The 21802-nt window shown below is 41.0% G+C and overlaps 2 protein-coding genes across 2 annotated transcripts in view; one reads left to right on the top strand and one right to left on the bottom strand.

Moving 5' to 3' along the window:
* The first annotated feature begins 925 nt into the window (after nt 1–925).
* Nucleotides 926–8261, top strand: LOC129860656 (olfactomedin-like protein 3B). The gene is made up of 3 exons (XM_055931275.1): nt 926–1286; nt 3214–3520; nt 5556–8261. The coding sequence occupies exons 1-3, from the start codon at nt 1176–1178 to the stop codon at nt 6338–6340; spliced, it is 1203 nt and encodes a 400-aa protein (XP_055787250.1). The 5' UTR covers nt 926–1175; the 3' UTR covers nt 6341–8261.
* LOC129860655 (synaptotagmin-6-like) overlaps nt 8259–21802 on the bottom strand; it is an 83558-nt gene continuing 70014 nt past the window's right edge. Inside the window, exons 3-7 of the mRNA XM_055931273.1 lie at nt 20518–21076; nt 18447–18567; nt 16963–17134; nt 14192–14342; nt 8259–13807 (exon numbers count right to left, since the gene is read on the bottom strand). Coding sequence (XP_055787248.1) covers nt 13736–13807; nt 14192–14342; nt 16963–17134; nt 18447–18567; nt 20518–21076 — 1075 coding nt within the window. The 3' untranslated portion in view covers nt 8259–13735. The remainder of the gene's footprint in view (nt 13808–14191; nt 14343–16962; nt 17135–18446; nt 18568–20517; nt 21077–21802) is intronic.

Below are 21802 nucleotides of genomic sequence, written 5' to 3'. Positions count from 1 at the left end.
GCATCGAGCCAGGGGGGATGGTGCCGGCTCAGCGCATCTGGCCTCCAGTCCGTCTCCTCGGCCCAGGTTATCCTGCTCCAGCCCTACGCACGGTGTCCCCAGTTCGCCAGCACAGGCCAGTGCGGCCTGTTCCAGCTCCCCGCACTTGCCGGGCTACAAGGGGTATCCAGCCAGGACGAGTTGTTGGGTGTGGTTCTCAATCAGAGGCAGCTGTCTATTGTTGTCTCTGATTGAGAACCATACTTAGGTAGCCTTTTCCTACCTGTGGTTTGTGGGTAGTTGTTTTCTGTTTTGTATGAGTACCTGACAGAACTGTTGGGTTTTGTTCCACTTTTGTTTTTGTTTCAGTGTTCAGGTGATAATAAACATCATGAACACGTACCACGCTGCGCTTTGGTTTACTCCTTCCTCAGACGAACATCGTTACATTGGCAGGATTTTCTTTTGCAAAGGAATGTTTAAAGAGAAGTTGTGGAAGTGACTGAGATTGTGAGCTGAAACATAGACAAAGACAAAGACAGAATATATACTATATACTCTGAGACTACGTGAAAGGGATTTGGTTGTACTCCAGCTGCAAATCCATAAACAACTGTCTATCTCTCGGTCAACAGTCATGCACGGGCGCACCCACCCACATACGTACACACTCACGCACGTACACACTCGCGTACACACGCACATGTACACACACATACACAGTGTTGCTCAGTGTCCAGTACAACAGTGCATTCACTTTTTGAGGACAGAAAGGGGCTAGAGGACAAGGCTCCTCCCTGGGAGTTTGTGAAAACATTCCAGCTACGTGAGCGAGCCAAAGAGTTTGAAACCCAAGAACCTGGCCCTTCTCTCTCTCTCTCTCTCTCTCTCTCTCTCTCTCTCTCTCTCTCTCACCTCCACACACACACTCTCCCACATACAGGGACACACACACACACACACACACACACACACACACACACACACACACACACACACACACACACACACACACACACACACACACACACACACACACACACACACTTCAACACACAGTTATTCACTCACACTCACACTCTGTAGGAAACCAACCATAAGTGGACCACAAGGAGACCGGACCAGACAGGAGGAAGTATTTCTGCTACCTGGACTTACGTACAGGACGCCCAGACTGTCCCTTGGATCTATCAACCATGACAACGGCTGTCCCCTTCCTCCTCTCCTTAGTCCTAGTCCTCACCAACGGTCAGTATTACTACCAGGGTCTCATGGATTATCTGGAGAACAGATTCCTTGCCATTGAGGTAAGAGACAAACTCCTAAACAACCGTTTTACATCGCACAACTTCACCTAAAGTGGTGTAGGAAAAGTTATAGGCAAGGAACAAGAATCAAATCAATGATGCAACTATGGTGAATCAAGTTTTCTTTTTGAATGCTAGTGAGACAACATCCTTCTGAAAGAACAGCAAACAGCAGTTACTGTGAAATCAAGGACAGAAAATCAAGGCCATGTGTCAGGCTTTATCTCTGACATTCTGCAAAACTTTAGTTCGCGCTCAGTGTCTGCCTGCAAGGTTTCTATTTATTTCTATATTTTTATGTGTTGACTAAAGCAATCCAATTAATACAATCTCTGTTCGACTCATCAACTTCTCTGGCTAAGGCCCTTAGAGAATATCAGTGGCCGTGAGCTGTCGTATCTATACCTGAGTACTTCTCCTATTCTCTTTCCCCTTCTCAGAATACACACCAAGCAGTGTGAAACTCTTCATGAGGCGCAAAGATAACAACACATTGATAATGAAAACAATAGGAACATTTACAGCACTTACTGACAAAAAAACGATAATGGCAAAATCATATTCTTTAGAATAAGCAAGAACAAGTGTGCCTTGCAATTTCTCTTGGCCAAATGAAAATGCTGTCTGAGGCACTGTACAATATTAATTTAGTCAAATTTAATATGCCAGGTTTGTGGGAGTGTATTCTACTCCTCCTATATTGCAGCTATTCTATACTGATTATGCCAAGTTTGCTTACAGTATATGTTGAGTGTGATGAGGTGTCCAAGTAGTGGAATGCAGGTCCGTTCTGTCTGTTTTAGATCCTACAGTATTATTAGCTACAGTAATCAAGAGTCCAGAATGCAGTCATTTATATGCACCATTCTATCCATTCAATATGACCATGTCATCAGTTTCCTCTTTCGAGGCATTTTTGAATATAGCACCCCAAAAATGTTGGAAATAGTGTGAGAATACAAATAACATTTACTTGACTGAAATGAATAATTGGTTTATCATTCAAATCTTCCTGCTCCCTCCTGTTCTTTTGATCTTTTTTAAAATATCCCTCCCATGGTGCCGCTGGCTCGACTTTTACTAATTAGAATAAGTCAATTCAGAAAGTTATTTTTGTTTAGTATTTTTATTCCAATTCAACCAAGGACTCACTCAAGTAAAAGAGAGAAAATTAAACTGTGGGTCTTAGACAGAGGAGAAATAATCAGTTGTTATTCCTTTTCATTCTCAACCTCTCTCGATGACATGATCCATTGGCGTAACCACAGTTTACGAGGGTGTCTCCTTTCCACACACTTGTCCAGGTTACACACTTATATATATATATATATAAGTGTGTAACCTGGACAAGTGTGTGGAAAGGAGACACCTTCGTAAACTGTGGTTACGCCAATGGATCATGTCATCGAGAGAGGTTGAGAATGAAAAGGAATAACAACTGATAACAACTGATATATATATATATATATATATATATATATATATGAATACACAGTATAAGCTACGTATATATAAGCACCCGCTATTTGACCTTTTGTCAATCTTAGTATGAGTCAACCTCTGTGGTTCACTGTCACTGAACCAGATCACTGAACAACATTGTGAGGATAAACAACACACTTGTTTCTTCTTGTGAGGTTTTGATGGTGGAATTGATGTTGATGGGTGCTGATGAGTGATGGGTGATGGGTGCTGCCACGATAAATGATCACGATGACCCTGGTTTGACACACGTTCAAACACCAACACCTGATACAGTTTTCTCAGAACTCTGTCCATAGTGTTGTCCTTGTGCCTAAGACCTGTGCGATTGGAACAAACTAGAGTCTGATACTAGGACAATTACATTCACCCAACATTTCAGTAATCCTCAATCATCGGCCACACACCAAATCAACGTCCTCGATAACACATTATGCTCCCCCAGGATCGTATGCTCATATGGCACGAGCAGTCGAACCGCTACAACACAGAGCTGCGGCACTTCAAGAAGCAGACTGCTGAGTTTATAAAGGGACTAAACCAGGACCACGGTACCCTGCGACAAGACCTGGAGGGGACAGGAGTACGAGTGGACCGCGTCGAGAGAGAGATGGACTACATCGAAACCCAAAACCCCGCTAGGCCCTGTGTGAACCAGGCAGACAGAATGGTGGATGTGGACCTGGAGGTGAAGGAGCGGGTGAAGGAGAGGAAGAAAGGGGGAGAGGAAGATGGGTACTCCAGAGTCTTGGGTGAGTAGAGAGGAGCAGTGTATGGGGAGTTGGGGGGAGTTGGGGGGAGCGTGAGGCGTAGAACTCTGACGTCCTGTACAGGATGACTGCCTTTGATCTAGTGCCTTAATTTCCCTGCCTGAAAGAGACTTGGCTAAGGGAGACCTGTTGGCTTATGGAGCATGGTTACAGTATTTTTAGGCTTACAGTAAGCTCTTTACCACTCTTGGCAGTTGGTGTCCTCCCCTGAAAACCCATTCCACAGGAGAAGAGGCAGGAAACAAAGATTTGTTTCAAGTTATTTTTTTTTGCAATTTAGTGCTACATTTTTAATCAGTGGGTAGGCTAGTCATTAATTTTATTTTCCTATAGATTTATCGCTAGTTGGCTTTGAGTCATTTATTTCAGGGAGGAACCAGTCTCCTATTTGTACTTCATGGATACGGGTAGTCTGGCTTTACTACCTACAACGTGACTCACAGCGGGTTGGTACAAATAATGTTGCGATTCAAAGTTCTATTTCACAGACAGTAGGTTCATTTAGTCAACTGTATAACCTCATGTAAAACACAGAGCAAACAGACGTCTCACTAAGAATTTCAACATCTGCATAACCCTCCTCAGTGATCAGGGGTTTCGGTAACATATTAACATAAAAAAAGGTTTATAAAAGGTTTAGAAGTAGTTTATAAACTGTTAATTATTTGTGTATAAATCTCAAATTAACAGTTATACTGTTAATGTAAAGTGTTTACCAGGAGCTCTTACTCTACCTGAAAGGGGGAACCAGATGCTGACCTCAGGTCAGTGGCAATACTTTGAAAGTCCATATTCAAGGAGTGTTCCATGCATACGGAACAGCACCCCCCCATTGTCAATGATTTAGACACACTCTATCCTGATTGAGAGGAAGTCTCACTGTTGTCTTGAGAGCTAAAATTTACTTTTTATAAGCAAAAGGCTCTTGGGAGAAAAGATCACTTTGCTATACTTCAGCATATCTGTGTGTCACTCATCTTTCCCATTTTCCAAAGCACAATGTAGCTGTTTCTTCCACTTCCCTTTGATTGTGTTGAGTTCATTTTAATTTGGACTGCATTGAAATAGCCTGCTGCAGCCTGCGGGGTACATTATGTGCCCTGCATGTTGAAGTAGACATCAAAACATGTTTCAGGTGGGCAAGGACACTGCAGAGGCATGCTAACGCAACACAAGAAGGAAGTGTGAACTGGATACCTGGATGCCAACCAACCTGGTCTCAGAGCATTTAGTAGTATTCTGTAAGTAAATCCGAGACACTCCATTTAGTATGATATGTAATGTTTCGTATGGTATGTATTCATCTGTGGATGTCCATCACATCTGACAATGATACGCTACGAATTACAATTTGTATGATATGTTACGAATTTGCAAAACGTACAATACCGCATGTTAGGAATTTGCAAAATGCATGATATTTGACGAATTCTAGCTAGGTGGCTAAGGTTAGCAGGATGGCTAATGTTAGCTAGACTAGGGGTTAGGGTTATGGGTTCGAGTTAAGATTAGGGTTAAGTTTAGGAATTAGGTTAAAGGGTTAAAGTTAGGGTTAGGGGAAGGGTTGGCTAATATTCTAAGTACTTGCGAAGTAGCTAAAAAGTAGTAAGCAGTTGAAAAGTTGCCAACATTTCCATGATGAGATTCAAACTTGCAACCTTTGGGCTGATAGACATTTGCATTATAAGTAAACATCTTTCCTATGTAACCATACTAAACGTAACATATCATACTAATTTGAGTGTCCCGGATTTACAATTACTATGTTACGTCTAGGCTATGAAACCAGGGTGACCAGCCGGAACTCATCTTTGATTTTAAAAACTACAAATAGACCATTAACATTTATAATAGTAATATTTTAGATGTTATAATAATTATCTGTTGTCATTTTATACAGTATACTCTCCACAAACGTCTTCATAATTACCAGATTTTTCATTACATCTGACAATGTTATTAAGACCACTCATGAAAACGGCTTTTCACGATACCATCTCCATTTCTCTATCAACAGATTGTATAGACATCATCTCCAGCATCAGAGCCATGAAGATCCTGAAGAGGATGGGCAGCCCCAAGGGCATGTGGACTAAAGACGCCAGGACCTCTAAGGTCTACGTCTTCAACGGCACGGCAGAGGACACCGTGTACCAGTTCAGCTCTGTTCTCGACTTCTCATCCTCCCCAGGAGTGGCCCACAGCAGGCCTATAAGACTGCCCTCTCTGTGGAGTGGCACCGGAGGTGCCGTCTATAACGGCTATGCCTACTACGTGATGAAGGGGGCCGGCGAGCTCCAGGTGATTAAGTATGACCTGGCGAATGGCACAGTGACAGACAGTGCTGTGTTCCCAGTGGAGGTGGCAGACCATAGACCCGTCTACAGCCTCAACCCAGAGACTGCTGTGGACCTGGCTGCCGATGAGGAAGGCCTCTGGGCCCTTTACACCACCAGGGAGAGTGAGTCCATCAACCTGGCTAAGATGGACCCAGACAGCCTGGATATCGAGCAGATGTGGGATACACAGTGTCCCCAGGAGAACGCGGAGGCAGCCTTCGTGGTCTGTGGGACGGTCTATGTGGTCTACAACACTAGGGAGCCTAGTCGCTCTCGTGTTCAGTGTGTGTTTGACGTAAACGATATGGTGACCAATGAGGAGGCTCCGCTACTGTATTTCCCCAGGAGGTATGGAGTCCACGCCAGCCTTAAGTACAACCCTCAGGAGAAACAGATCTATGCCTGGGACGACGGCTACCTGATCCTTTACAAACTGTCCATGAAGAGGAAGCTAATGGTTTAAGTGGATGGACTAGTGGGCATTTTAGTCAAATAACATTTTAGTCAGAGAAATGGCCGGAAAACATTCTAATATGAAGACTATCACTGGAGACATATATTTGTTTTTTGATACCACTCACCCCACTGTCCATACTGTATACATTGTCTCTACAGGAAAATGTACCTCTGTATTTTTTACTTGAAATAATGCATTGAATTACTGTACTGTAGGTGCCCGTCATCAAACATATTGCTACCCCAGTTTGATATAAAGTTTATGTTGAATGGAGCTCTGAATTAGATTGGAATCGTAATATGTCTGCAACAACTGGATTTATTCAGGGCAGAGATCAGAAACTGTGTATAATTGAATGCCTTGATGGAATGTATGCCCCAGCTCTCCTCAAGATTTAATTTGGCTATTTGCATTCCACTTGTTTTAGTTCATCCAATTTACTCTTGCTCCCTTTGTTGTTCACTTTGACATAAGTAGTCGTGAAATTGACAGTCTCCGGCTAAATTCTAAGTTCATCTGCACAATCAGAGAAAAATATAATGTCACAAAAACTTTACAGAGGAGAAATCTTACATAAATACAAAACAAATATTACGTGTGCCACCATAATTCATCATACACTACCGTTCAAAAGTTTGGGGTCACTTAGAAATGTCCTTGTTTTGGAAAGAAAAGCACATTTTTTGTCCATTACAATAACATCAAATTGATCAGAAATACAGTGTAGACATTGTTAATGTTGTAAATGACTATTGTAGCTGGAAACGGCAGAGCTTTTATGGAATATCTACATAGGCGTACAGAGGCCCATTATCCACAACCATCACTCCTGTGTTCCAATGTCACGTTGTGTTAGCTAATCCAAGTTAGAAAACCCTTTTGCAATTATGTTAGCACAGCTGTAAACTGGCAGCTTCATTAAATAGTACCCGCAAAACACCAGTCTCAACGTCAACAGTGAAGAGGCGACTCCGGGATGCTGGCCTTCTAGGCAGAGTTGCAAAGAAAAAGGAATATCTCAGACTGGCCAATAAAAAGTAAAGATTAAGATGGGCAAAAGAACACAGACACTGGACAGGGAAACTCTGCCTAGAAGGCCAGCATCCCAGAGTCGTCTCTTCACTGCTGACGTTGACACTGGTGTTTTGTGGATGCTATTTAATGAAGCTGCCATTTGTGGACTTGTGAGGCATCTGTTTCTCAAACTAGACACTCAAATGTACTTGTCCTCTTGCTCAGTTGTGCACAGGGGCCTCACACTCCTCTTTCTATTCTGGTTAGAGCCAGTTTGCGCTGTTCTGTGAAGGGAGTAGTAACAGCGTTGTACAAGATCTTCAGTATCTTGGCAATTTCACGCATGGAATAGCCTTCATTACTCAGAACAAGAATAGACTGACGAGTTTCAGAAGAAAGGTATTTTTTTCTGGCCATTTTGAGTCTGTTATCGAACCCAGAAATGCTGATGCTCCAGATACTCAACTAGTCTAAAAGCCAGTTTTATTGCTTCTTTAATTAGGACAACAGTTTTCAGTTGTGCTAACATAATTGCAAAAGGGTTTTCTAATGATCAATGAGCCTTTTAAAATGATGAACTTGGATTAGCTAACAACGTGCCATTGGAACACAGGAGTGATGGTTGGTGATAATGGGCCTCTGTACGCCTATGTAGATATTCCATAAAAAATCCAGCTACAATAGTCATTTACAACATTAACAATGTCTATACTGTATTTCTGATCAATTTGATGTTATTTTAATGGACAAAAAATGTGCTTCTCTTTCAAAAACAAGGATATTTCCAAGTGACCCCAAACAAGATTTAAACAATCTTTAAATGTAACTTTGCACCACCATAATTCATAACTTCTGTCTTTCGTTCTTGCAAAATAAATTGAAATGAAATAAAATGTAAATACGCAACAGATAATTTGTTTTTGTTCAATTTATTACACACTCATATTATGAGTCATTAACAATTCAGGATTTAAAAGGAAACAAAAATAAATAAACCCTAGCAGGCTTCAATTACAAGAACAGTTGTCAAAACAGTTATATTACAAGTACAAATCTTCAATAAAAAATTGGAAAGTCAGTGCTCTCCATGAGAAATGGAAAGGATACAAGATCATATTGAGAAACACAACAATAATAATAACAGACAAAGGTCTTTAAAACAGTACATCAACTGAGGCAAAATTTATATAACATGATATTATTACATACTATGGAAACAAACACACTAGTCCATATTGTCAAAACAGAAGATCATCATCATTATTAAACACACCACTGAAACAGAGGAAGAATAAAACTACAGTCAGTTATTTCATACATTTTTGTCAAATAGAAACAAACTTGGAGTCAAATATGTAATCAGAAATGTAATCAACAAGTGTATACCTACTGTATATATGTGAAAAAACATAAAACCATACTTTTTTTAACAAACTGGAGTGAGTCAGATATGAGGAGTCTACCAGTAATGGAAGGAAGGATCTTATCAGGATTGTAACCAGTAAATATAGTATGTGAGGAAACCTGAACAATCCTATTGTGAAGAAAGACACAATAATGGTGTTTAGGGAATCCATCAAGTGACTCATTGTATTGTGTCTCATAGACCTACCAACTGCTAATTAGAGAAAGGTCACTGACTCACTGCAAGACATTGGCCTGCGACTATCGCTAGGCTAGTTTCCCCCACACTATCTGTCTGTATCTCTGTCTGTCTGTTTTGTCTGTCTCCCAGGCGAAATGAGGTAAACGCCTGCTCTCTCTAGAGGAAGGAAATGGCTAAAACAGTGATCTAATGTGTGTATGTTAAGTACATTTGTTCACTTTCACCATGCTTCTTCTGCATCCTCTCTGTTTGATTTATACCATCTTCAAACATGCTTTTGCTGCATAGCTGTAGTCAGGCGGAAGCCACATTGTCATCTGGATGGCCATTCCAGTACTATCATTAAGTCACTATAACCTCCTGGGTTAAAAAACAACTACTACTACCAAATCTCAGTGCCAAAATTGTGTAGATAGAATGCACGGAGAAAGAGTTCAAACACCTATTTCTACAAAATCTCAATTCCAAAATTATGTAGATAGAATGCATGGAGAAAGAGTTCAAACAACTACTACTACCAAATCTCAGTGCCAAAGTTATGTACCGGTAGATAGAATGCATGGAGAAAGAATTCAAACAACTACTTCTACATAACCACAGTGCCAAAGTTGTGTTGACAGGATACATTAATATAGAGGCTTTGGTTTAGGGCACTCAAGAGCTTAAATGAGAGAAAGTGCCTCTTAAAACCGCTCCTTACATTCTGTAAACAACACCCACTTCCTGATACCCACTATACCAACCTGTTTCTCTATGTGCTTTCAAACATGTGCTTGTCAATTAGTAAAATAATCAAAACACTGTCATGGTCAACATAAAATAACATTAAGGAAGATTCCTGATTTCTATTACATCTTACATAACCCAACTGGGTCAAACAAGAACCCTTCTAATCAAATTGGTATCTTTAATTTATAATCTGTAGAAACTATGAAAAATATATGGCAAATAGAAACCAAAACTGGATGGTGTTCAGAGATAGATGGGAGGGGTTAAGTGGAGCTGAAGGGTGGAACTAAAAATAACAAGATAACTCATGTCCAATATACTGTGTCCATAAAATGTATTTAGGTTCAGAACTTTATTGAAACTGCACAGTTAAAAATATATGGCAAATAGAAATCAAAACTGGATGGTCTTCAGAGCTAGATGGGAGGGGTTGAGGGTATCTGAAGAATGGGACTAAAAACAAAAGAAAGCTATTGTAAAATATACTGTGTTCCTAAAATGTATATCGTATGTACAGTATCAGCTGGAAGTAGAAGCCTCAGTGTTGTTGTCCATTATTTTACTCCAATTAGGGGAGAGGTGGTAGGGTTAGGGAAATAATAAAGGAAAATATATATTTTTTAAATATATATTTATATATATCTACAAAGAAATATATATGGTGGATTGGAAATGATGCGGACAATTACATTGATGGAAAATAAATAAATAAATTGGTAGCCCATGTTTGGTTGCACAAGTTATTATCAAAAACTATTTGTAATCCCTGCTGTATTTTCTCTAATAATTGAAACAATACATTTACTACATAGCGCAGAATATAATGAGTCTCACTGGAAAGAAAACATGAGTTAATAATGTATAACAAATGCCATTTAGCAGACGCTTTTATCCAGACATTTTCCGAATGGGTGGGTTGGGAATTTCAATGACTGACATTACTTTAATCATTTTTGTGACAAAACAAATTATAGTCTCCCTTTGCTACAAACACGTTTGGCACCAAAAAACTATACACCAATCGGGTTGTTTTCTTTTGTCTGTTTGATACACATTAAGTTATTGAGATGACATCAATTATTAGATTGTACTCATAGTACCACAATGTAGAAATATACTAAATAACCATTATAATCAAACCAATATTATTGTTTACCTTTTTATCCAGTCAAAAGTTTGGACACACCTACTCATTCTAGGGTTTTTCTTTATTTTTACTATTTTCTACATTGCAGAATAATAGTAAAGACATCAAAACTATGAAATAACACATATGGAATCATGTAGTAACCAAAAAAGGGTTCAACAAATCCACCCTTTGCCTTGATGACAGCTTTGCACACTATTGGTATTCTCTCAACCAGCTTCATGTGGTAGTCACCTGGAATGCATTTCAATTAACAGGTGTGCCTTGTTAAAAGTTAATTTGTGGAATTTCTTTCCTTCTTAATGCATTTGAGTCAATCAGTTGTGCTGTGACAAGGTAGGGGTGGTATACAGAAGATAACCCTATCTGGTAAAAGACTAAGTCCATATTATGGCAAGAACATCTCAAATAAGCAAAGAGAAACAACAGTCCATCATTACTTTAAGACATGAAGGTCTGTCGCAAAAACCATCAAGCGCTATGATGAAACTGGCTCTCGTGAGGACCGCCATAGACCTAAAGTTACTTTTGCTGCAGAGGATAAATTCATCAGAGTTAACTGCACCTCAGTTTGCAGCCCAAATAAATGCTTCACAGAGTTCAAGTAACAGACACATCTCAACATCAACTGTTCAGAGGAGACTGTGTGAATCAGGCCTTCATGGTCGAATTGCTGCAAAAAAAAACACTACTAAAGGACACCAATAAGAAGAAGAGACTTGCTTGGGCCAAGAAACACCAGCAATGGATATTAGACTGGTAGAAATCTGTCCTTCGGTCTGATGAGTCTAAATTTGAGAGATTTTTGGTTCCATCCGCCGTGTCTTTGTGAGACGCAGAGTAGGTGAACAGATGATATCCGCATATATTTGTTTTTCAACAGGACAATGAACCAAAACACACCTCCAGGTTGTGTAGGGGCTATTTGACCATGAAGGAGAGTGATGGAGTGCTGCATCAGATGACCTGGCCTCCACAATCAACCAACCTCAACCCAATTGAGATTTCTTGGACTGAGTTGGACTGCAGAGTGAAGAAAAAGCAGCTAACAAGTGCTCAGCATATGTGGGAACTCCCTCAATACTTTTGGAAAAGCATTCCTCATGAAGCTGGTTGAGAGAATGCCAAGACTGTGCAATAACTGTCATCAAGGCAAACAGTGATTTGTTAACACCTTTTTGGTTACTACATGATTCCATATATGTTATTTCATAGTTTTGATGTCTTCACTATTATTCTACAATGTCGAAAATAGTAAAATATAAAGAAAAACCCTTGAATGAGTATGTGTGTCCAAACTTTTGACTGGTACTGTATATCTGTCCAATATCCAGCAGTACAACCGTTAGAAAAACAGTAGAAGAAGTAGCTACATGACTGCCTACCCTTACCGTAAACGCTGACTTTTTGAATAATGTTCAATAATGCAAATAAAATGTTTGGATTTAGATCAAACTCCTCAACAATATTCAATAAACTAATCCGTGTATAAAGAGCAGATTGAAAGTCACCCCATTACAAATTGCTCCAGTGTACCTCTGGCTTATGATAGACAAGAAAATATGAAATGAATAGTTGATTATTGGTCCACCGAGGGTCAAATTCTTCTATTCTGGAGAAGAGGTCTGGACGCTGCAGGATAAGGAAAACTCCCAAAACACAACAATACTAGTTCTATACCTAATTTGTATTCTGGTGGGAAATACAAATTTTACATTAGCAGATAGAGGACTGTGCTGTACAGTTCAAACAAACCCCAGAGAACAGAACACGATAAGAAGGTGCTGAAGAAGTGCAGTACGTTCAGCTGAGAGAGGGAAAGTATGGGAAGAGGAGTAATGAGAACACACTTCGATGGAAGAGGTAAGAGAACCAAGACCAACTAGGAGAAAACAAAGAGAGAGGTAAGGGTGGTTCGGAGTTTGTGTGCTATTTAACTCTTTGTTGTTCCATAGAAAGACACTCAGGAGGTGCTATGCTCCAACATTGTTGCAAGGTGCTCATATTATGTGCTGATCATATTTGTTGATTCAATGAACCACTATAAACTCGATGAACACTATTTGACTGGTTAAAACCACCCCTTTAAGTTCTGTTCATTACTCCTGAAAATGTAATGGTTTATGTCGAGAAGATATACAACATAGCTACTATTTTCAAATGAGTGTGTTGCCTTGTTTGGATTGGTTACTCTGACAGTTAATGTTTGGTGAAAGAACTACACATTTGATTGTGTCACAATGTTTTTTTGTTACTGCCGCACAAGGAGAAGGTAAGGGCAGACGGCTTTGGATATTCCTTAGTTCCGTCCACTGTCCTTCAGTTCCTATCTTACCCCATATCCTTCAGTTCTCTTTCTCTGTCTCGCTGGGAAACTTCAACTGCATTCAAAGTGTGATTTCCATGTGGAGCCTCTCATCAAAGAGCTCTGCAGTGCTGAGCAGAAACTTCAGTGTGTTTAGACCAAGTCCCTGTGAGAGCGCAGTGATCACATTCCATTAGCCTCAACCCAAAGATAGATAAACTGGAAAACGGCAGTCTGCTGTTCCACTCAGACAACAATCTTCCCCTTTGGGGACTCACTTGAGAAGATCAGCTCAGGATAAAAACCAAAGCCTCCCAAGTACTAGGTCTGACTCCAGATCAGTAATTCTAATGTTGATTTTTTTTAAACAACGTTACTTTCACAAATAACTGACGATGCTGATCCAGGATCTGGTCTTAGGACTGGGAGCACTCTATGGCTACACTTGAGGGAAAGTGAAGACTGAGAGAGAGTCTCAGTGGGGTTATGTTTCTCCTTAGGCTCAGGCAGACAGAACAGACAGGAAGTAGGATCAGTAGGAGAGATAGAAGAGACCCAAACCAAACTGGGCCATTCCGCTAGGGTCACATGTGGTTCTGCTCAGGGGCTAGCAGGACGCCTGGGGGAGGGGCAGGAGCCCTGGCTGTCAAAACTGGCCGTCCGCGTTTTCCACTGCAGTACACAGACAGACACACACAGACAGACACAGAAACACAGAAACACACACACACACACACACACACACACACACACACACACACACACACACACACACACACACACACACACACACACACACACACACACACACACACACACACACACACACACACACACACACACACACACACACACACACACACACACACACACACACACACACACACACTTCATTAAGAACATAGATATTACACTGTTACAATAGCGGACATTGATTTTATCCTACATGTGATCGTTGAAAAAAACAATAATTTTAACTATATACAATATAGTACGTATAGTAAATATAGTCTACACATTATTCTTCACAAGCTGCAACGTGCTGTATGAACTAACCTCTTTCTCTGATTTCTTGGCCTCCAGTAGGGGGTGCCAGTGTGCAATGGGCTTGCGTGGGTACGCCAGCATCTCGTTCCAGTGGCCCTTGCCAAGCCCCTCAGCACTGCACCCCACACGGTTCACACCAATGATCTCATTGTGACCAACCCTGCAGGGGCCAGACAACACACACAAAATCACACAACGTCAACACAACATTACAGCTAATCCTGCTCTTCAGACACACTACATTACAAAATGCAGGGTTGATTCTATAGCTGAATTTGTATTACATGCAGCAGTGTAAATGGAGAAAAATTATATTCTGTAAACCCACCAATGTAAAATCGTGGAATTCACCTTAAATAAACTAATTTGGCATCTCCAACTCGTATTACATACATGTTGTTATCAGAGGAAACAGTTGCAAGAAGTGAAAGGGAGAGGTGAGGTGATCATGTCGCGTTTGTAATTCATGTGAATAGAGCTGAGTCATCTGGGTGGTTAAAAGGAGACATTTCCATATCTCTTTGAGAGATTATGTCTGAAATGTAAATGCGATGAAGAAAGGGTTTGTGCTCAACAACTACAAACGATAATGGCACCAACAAACTCCTCTCTGGATTGGCTCAGACCAATGGGGATGTTTGTTCTCCCTCATCATAATCCCTACACCCACAATATAATCCGAGATCGAAGGGACTGACTAGTAAACAAAACAAGGACCATTTGAAAACCACAGTAGACTCGGTTTGCCAGTTAGCAACACACACGTGTGTTAATAAACTAGCACACCTGCACCCATTTAACCAGCCATGTTTGTTGATAAAGACTACCCTCGGAGCATCCCTTCAGCCAGCAAAGTGAATGCCCTGACTCCTGACCTTTTCTTTCTCTTTGTTGTCCAGTTTGTTTAAAAAAATAGACAACACGCAGAGTGCTCTATTCGAGGAGGCGTATCGTGCAAACTGCAAAGACACAGAATAGTCCTCTGAGAGAAGCGTCTGAGTTAAATGTTTTGACAATGTTTCAGCAGACGTAAAACTGAGTTCAATCAAACATAGTCTCTCTTGACAGACTCCCACCAAGTGGCTGGAATGTGTGCACGGCAGATTTGTATTTACAGTTGAAGTCGGAAGTTTACATACACTTAGGTTGGAGTCATTCAAACTAGTTTTTCAGCCACTCCACAAATTTCTTGTTAACAAACTATAGTGTTGGCAAGTTGGTTAGGACATCTACTTTGTGCATGACACAAGTCATTTTTCCAACAATTGTTTACAGACAGATTATTTCACTTATAATTCACTGTATCACAATTCCAGTGTGTCAGAAGTTTACATACACTAAGTTGACTGTGCCTTTAAACACCTTTGAAAATTCCAGAAAATTATGTCATGGCTTTAGAAGCTTCTGATAGGCTAAATGACACCATTTGAGTCAATTGGAGGTGTACCTGTGGATGTATTTCAAGGCCTACCTTCAAACTCAGTGCCTCTTTGCTTGACATCATGGGAAAACAAAATAGAAATCAGCTAAGACCTCAGAAAATAATTGTAGACCTCCACAAGTCTGGTTCATCCTTGGGAGCAATTTCCAAATGCCTGAAGGTACCACATTCATCTATACAAACAATAGTACGCATGTAAAAACATCATGGGACCACGCAGCCGTCATACCGCTCAGGAAGGAGACATGTATTGTCTCCTAGAGATGAACGTACTTTGGTGCGAAAGTGCAAATCAATCCCAGAGCCACAGCAAAGGCCCTTGTGAAGATGCTGGAGGGAATATGTACAAAAGTATCTATATCCACAGTAAAACTAGTCCTATATCGAAATAACCTGAAAGGCCGCTCAGCAAGGAAGAAGCCACTGCTCCAAAACCACCATAAAAAAAGCCAGACTACGGTTTGCAACTGCACATGGGGATAAAGATCGTACTTTTTGGAGAAATGTCCTCTGGTCTGACGAAACAAAAATAGAACTGTTTGGCCATAATGACCATCGTTATGTTTGGAGGAAAAAGGGGGTGGCTTGCAAGTCAAAGAACACCATCCCAAACGTGAAGCATGGGGGTGGCAGCATCATGTTGTGGGGGTGCTTTGCTGCAGGAGGGACTGGTGCTCTTCACAAAATAGATGGCATCATGAAGGAGGAAAATGATTTGGATATATTGAAGCAACATCTCAAGACATCAGTCAGGAAGTTAAAGCTTTGGTCACAAATGGGTCTTCCAAATGGACAATGACCCCAAGCATACTTCCAAGTTGTGGCAAAATGGCTTAAGGACAACAAAGTCAAGGTATTGGAGTGGCCATCACAAAGCCCTGACCTCAGTCCTATAGAACATTTGTGGGCAGAACTGAAAAAGCGTGTGTGAGCAAGGAGCCCTTCAAACTTAACTCACTTACACCAGCTCTGTCAGGAGGAATGGGCCAAAATTCACCCAACTTATTGTGGGAAGCTTGTGGAAGGCTACCCAAAACGTTTGACCCAAGTTAAACAATTTAAAGGCAATACTACCAAATACTAATTGAATGTATTTAAACTTCTGACCCACTGGGAATGTGATGAAAGAAATAAAAGCTGAAATAAATCATTCTCTCTACTTTATTCTGACATTTCACATTCTTAAAATAAAGTGGTGATCCTAACTGACAGGGAATTCTTACAAGGACTAAATGTCAGGAATTGTGAAAAACTGAGTTTAAATGTATTTGGCTAAGGTGTATATAAACTTCCGACTTCAACTGTAGGTGCCAATATATATATTTGAAACTGTACGTACAAGTCATAGTCCATGACTGAGATGTGCAGGCTGACGTGGTCCATGCTGTCTGGGGGGATGTCGAAGATGATGGCCTCGTTGTACGTGGGGTTCAGAGTGTTCTTCTTGATTGTCGTCTTCTTCTTTTTCAAACGCCTCCCGTCACAGACGAGAGACACTTTGACGTAGGGATCTGCCAGTGAGAGAAAGGAAAGGTATGAGGTGCTTATAACGAATCTAAATTCTATATTCTATAGCTACATTATCTTGAGATTAATCCTCGAACCTCGAATCAAATTTCCTGCAAACAGTCTGTCACGAGAGACATCCCGAGAGAATGAGATGACAAGTTTGTCTTTCAATGCTTGGATGTTAGTCTCTGTTTGTGTGGTCTTTCGATAGAGATAGTGTAGATCTACAGTGACCTCACCTTAACTCAAACACATCAGTTTTGATACAGCAGCTGCGGCGATCAATTTCATTTCCCATATGTATTTCCCATGTGTATTGTGTATTCCACTCCTGCTCTACTTAAACCTAAATATAGCAATAACATCCTTGAAAATGTCTGGAATAATTCGCTCTACATTAAATATTGATGAGTCAACACCTCAAGTGTTGAAAGCGGAGGAAGTGAAGGCATTTGACAGAGTGCTTTAACGGGATAAAGTGAAACAGTGTTGTGGTGAATACTGATTTCAATCTTCATCTGTCAGCTCCTATGATACATTATACCAGTATAATAGTCAGATGTAAGCTGCCCTCGATTCATAAACAAAATATAAGGAGGGCTGGCTTTGCAACCAAATATGCTTCAGGGTACCGTTGATTTAGCCATGGTTTACTGCACACAGATCCAGTTTAATTCAGCAACAACTGGGAGACATGTAAATCCTCTGAGGAGGGATGTATAACTTGTAAAATGTAAATAAAGATGAGAGGTAAATAATAACATGTCTTATTTTGGGTTGAATGAATACAACCCGATTCGTGACATTTAACTCACAGTGAATGTCACTTTAATTCCAAAGCAAACATATTTCCTGTAATGGTATCTGGTTATTGATAATATAAATGGAATATGGAACAGCAGACTTTTAGTCTGTGTCCCAAATGGCACCCCATTCCCTACATCGTGCACTACTTTTGCCCAGAGCCCTATACAGTATATAGAGAATAGGCTGCCATTTGGGATGCAAACGTACATAACAATGAACACCGCCTGAAACCTCATAGAAATAAGCTGCTGGAGATGACATCTTCATATTGCCACTGATGAATATTAATAGATTCCCAAAGAACTAGAAGCAGTAGAGAGGACTTCCCTTAGTTTGCTGTTTTAATTTGACATTTTATGTGACTGTATCTATAATTTCATATGTAACATTCAGGGTAGGGTGTATTTCTACTTTGAGTCATTACGACAAACAATGAGTCACACATATGCACGTAGACATGGACACACACACACGCACACGCACGCACATGCACGCACGCATACCTACCTGAGTATCCCGTGATATCCATGGCCTTGAGGTTCCTGCACTTGATGACGGTGAGAGTGAGTCGTCCAGCAGTGGGAAGGTAGCATAGTGAGAACATGATCTCTCCCAGGTCCACGCTCTCCTGTGGGAACAAACAGAAAAAAAATGAAAGTTACACACACACAGCACTGGAAGGATTCCTTCAGGCCCTACTGACGCACGGGCAAAAACACTAGGATGGAAATGGATTGTAAAGCCAAAGTCATTCCAATATCCCTCAAGAGCTGTATTTGTGTGAAACCTGCCATCGCACACAGAACTGACTATCAGGCTCACGCTCAAGAAGTTATAATGAAAAATCAGCAGGACAGTGACAAATGGACACTCTATGGCCCTTCTGTGGAATTACGCATCTAAAGACATACAACATAGAAAGTTACAGTGGGTTACAGGAAACGAAGCTAAGGAACAATGTGGAGGCTGCAGTAATGTTTTCAAATCAGTTAGTTTAGGCATTGCCCCTTTGCCCTCTCCGTCTGAAGGCAATATGACCTGTTATTAATGCCTCCTCTCAGTAAAAAAAAGTATCACTTTTCAGGGTATTAGTGCAGCGTTGTAGCCAAAGGGAAAGGATTAAAGCGGTGGTTGGGTGTGGCTGAAGGCATGGGCTGCAAGTGTCAATGTTATTTGGGAAAATGCAAAAATCGGGGTTTGAGCCAGGATTAGTGTTCAAATTTAAGATATGTCTCAGGTGAGATCGTTTTTTGAGTTCTGAAGCAATACAACCACACCCCTTCAATTCCTCTGAGTTTCTAGTCAGCCACTATCATTTAGCACTATATCACCACAGGATGAAGCAGTGGAAACAGTGGGCCTACCTACACATTTCTATTATGTATTACAGATATTGATTAATCGCCCTCTAACCGGCCAATGATTAGTAAGCAAACCCTCCCAAAACAGTTTGTATGGATCAAACATGCTCTAAGACACTGCCTGATGTCAATAATTCTTTCTCTCCGTCCTTCTCCCAGCCCGCCCCCTCTAGACTCTTTATCTTCCTAATGCCTGTGGGTTGGTATTATTGATGCATTCCCTTGATCTATTAACTATTAACAGAGTAAAGCTGCCGGCTGGTACTCTTCTCCACACAAACCCCCCTCTGACCAGCTTTGGGGTTCTCAGCTCTATTCTCAGCTCTAAACATTTACATTTGTAAACAGTACTTTCATCCAGCCCAAGGCTCAAGCTCATGTTACAGGTACATGCTCCTAAACCCCATATTGTTTAATCTACTGCATCCTTAATGAAACAATTCATGAGACATTTAGAACCCCCCTTGTCTGCATACTGCGTACTTAACTTTGCAATTGCCTACAAGATGGTGAGCTAGGGAGTTTTGGCAGTGAGTCATTTCCTTGTTCAATAAAATGTGTGTGCTGAGCAACGAGGCAACTGCTTTCTGCCACTTTAGCAATAACTACTAGATTATTGAGCGGTGCCTCCAAAGGCAGCTGAAGTTCAACAATACGGGCCACAGATAATACTCTGACTGAAGTGCCTTCCAGTGAAGAGAAGCATCAAATAGATTCCAAACGGACGCCAACAACATAGTGCACTACTGCACTTAGCACAACAAGACATCCTCAGGACACCATCAAAAATAGATTAGTATAAAAATTAATGACCACTTCAGTATGTCGTTGGAAGGATCACATTTTTTTTGCCCAGACAGTTTCATGACCTTTGTAATGATTACAAGTACTTGTTATGCCTTTAGCTTATAACTACTGTCATTTCATATGATGAGAATAACGTCTTACTTTAGAAAAGTATTTATGACACACTGAAAAAAAATGCATATTTTTTTCTGGGGGGCATAATGATTTGAATGAGGTTATTATTCTAACTGGTTACACATGTAAACAATGTTAACTCTAGGCTGGTCCCAGATCTGTTTGTGCTCTCTTGCCAATGGGCTTTGTCATGCCAAACAATGGCCGCAGGAGTTGGCAAGACAGCACAAACAGATCTGGGACCAGACTATGTCAACTCTGCTTTAAGTGAGAGATTAACAGACATATGTTCTTACAGTTGTGGTGTACTGAATGTCCCTCCAAATGTCCGTCTCTCTGGAGAGGTCTGACGTCTCAACGAGGTTATCCACCACCACCTCCCCGATCATATCATGTCTGGAGAACCTGTCAAAGTCAAACACACTCATGTGGAGCTTCCTAACAGCCAGCTCATCATAAGGCACGGGGAACTGGAAGGACTCGTCGAATGTGGGGTTGAGCGTCTTCCGGTGGACGCGCGTCTGGAACTTCTTGCGATCAGGGAGAAGATAGATTTTGACGTAGGGGTCTGAGCTGCCGCACAGGTCCTTGGCGGGCAGGTCGAAGGCTTTGAGGATGTTGACCAGGAGGGCCTCATTTTCATAATCGTACTTCAAGGAGAAGTTGATCTTCCCACAGTTCTTGGCGTTGCTGTTCTTGGCGGACTCGTCAGTGTCCAGGGTCTTCTGTCTGTAGAGCTCGGGTTTGATGCGTCCGATGCTGGTGGGCTGCTCGTCCTCGTCCAAGTAGTCATTGCCAAGGTCCAGGCTGATCGACTGCATCTGTCTGGGCAGGTGCCTTTTGAATGAGCTGTGTCTGCAGAGACGGAGGAGAGAGAGGGGGGGAAAATACGAGAACCTTATAAAACCATGCAATCGGTAGTAGCAAAGGGCAGTGTATACAAAGGCAGAGACAGAGGAGAGAGAGGGGGAAATATAAACAGCTTCATTATGATGCCTGGAGAAGTCAGTGTTTGAAGAATTGTGCTTGATTGCCCAGCAGGTGAATTCAATTCCAAGTGGTTTTTGAATCTTAATAGTGTTTCTGCAACCTAGAACCGTATGGTCCTCGATTCAATTTATTTTACTCAGTAGTACAAATAGTCCTCATCTTAGGGTCTGTTATTCAATACGGGTATGGGGTCTTTCAAGACAACAGAACATAAAGATTATGTCATTGAAAAACAATTTGAGATACATCCAATAATCAGACCCCCAGTTGGAGTTGTGGCTATGTGGAATAATAGCTGTGGGATTGTTTTACTGGTGTTTCCCCCCACGCTTTTAAGTGTATTCCATTACTTCTCATGAAGTGATCTGGATATATTAATTACCATATTTTAAATTAACAGCACCAAATGGCTCACAGGCAGAAAGTATATGAGCTTGGGAGGACCAAAACAAAAGGAAACTTAATTGCCTTTTTGCACTGTGATAATCATGCAGAAACTGTATTTTTAAATGGCTGCGGAATAACAAATTGGATTCAGATAAAAAATGAATGACTAACTTTCTTTGTGCAGTTCTTATGAGATTTGTGAGG

The sequence above is a fragment of the Salvelinus fontinalis genome, chromosome 8, assembly GCF_029448725.1.
Source record: "Salvelinus fontinalis isolate EN_2023a chromosome 8, ASM2944872v1, whole genome shotgun sequence".
NCBI lineage: Eukaryota > Metazoa > Chordata > Actinopteri > Salmoniformes > Salmonidae > Salvelinus > Salvelinus fontinalis.
Note: the sequence above shows the minus strand (reverse complement) of the source record. Positions and strands in the feature narration are given on the sequence as shown.

Excerpts from the sequence above, each read along its gene's own strand:
- LOC129860656 (XM_055931275.1), top strand. The coding sequence starts at position 1,176 with ATGACAACGGCTGTCCCCTTCCTCCTCTCCTTAGTCCTAGTCCTCACC. Across the intron at positions 1,287-3,213 it reads ACAGATTCCTTGCCATTGAG|GATCGTATGCTCATATGGCA; the intron begins GTAAGAGACAAA and ends ATGCTCCCCCAG. Across the intron at positions 3,521-5,555 it reads TGGGTACTCCAGAGTCTTGG|ATTGTATAGACATCATCTCC; the intron begins GTGAGTAGAGAG and ends CTCTATCAACAG.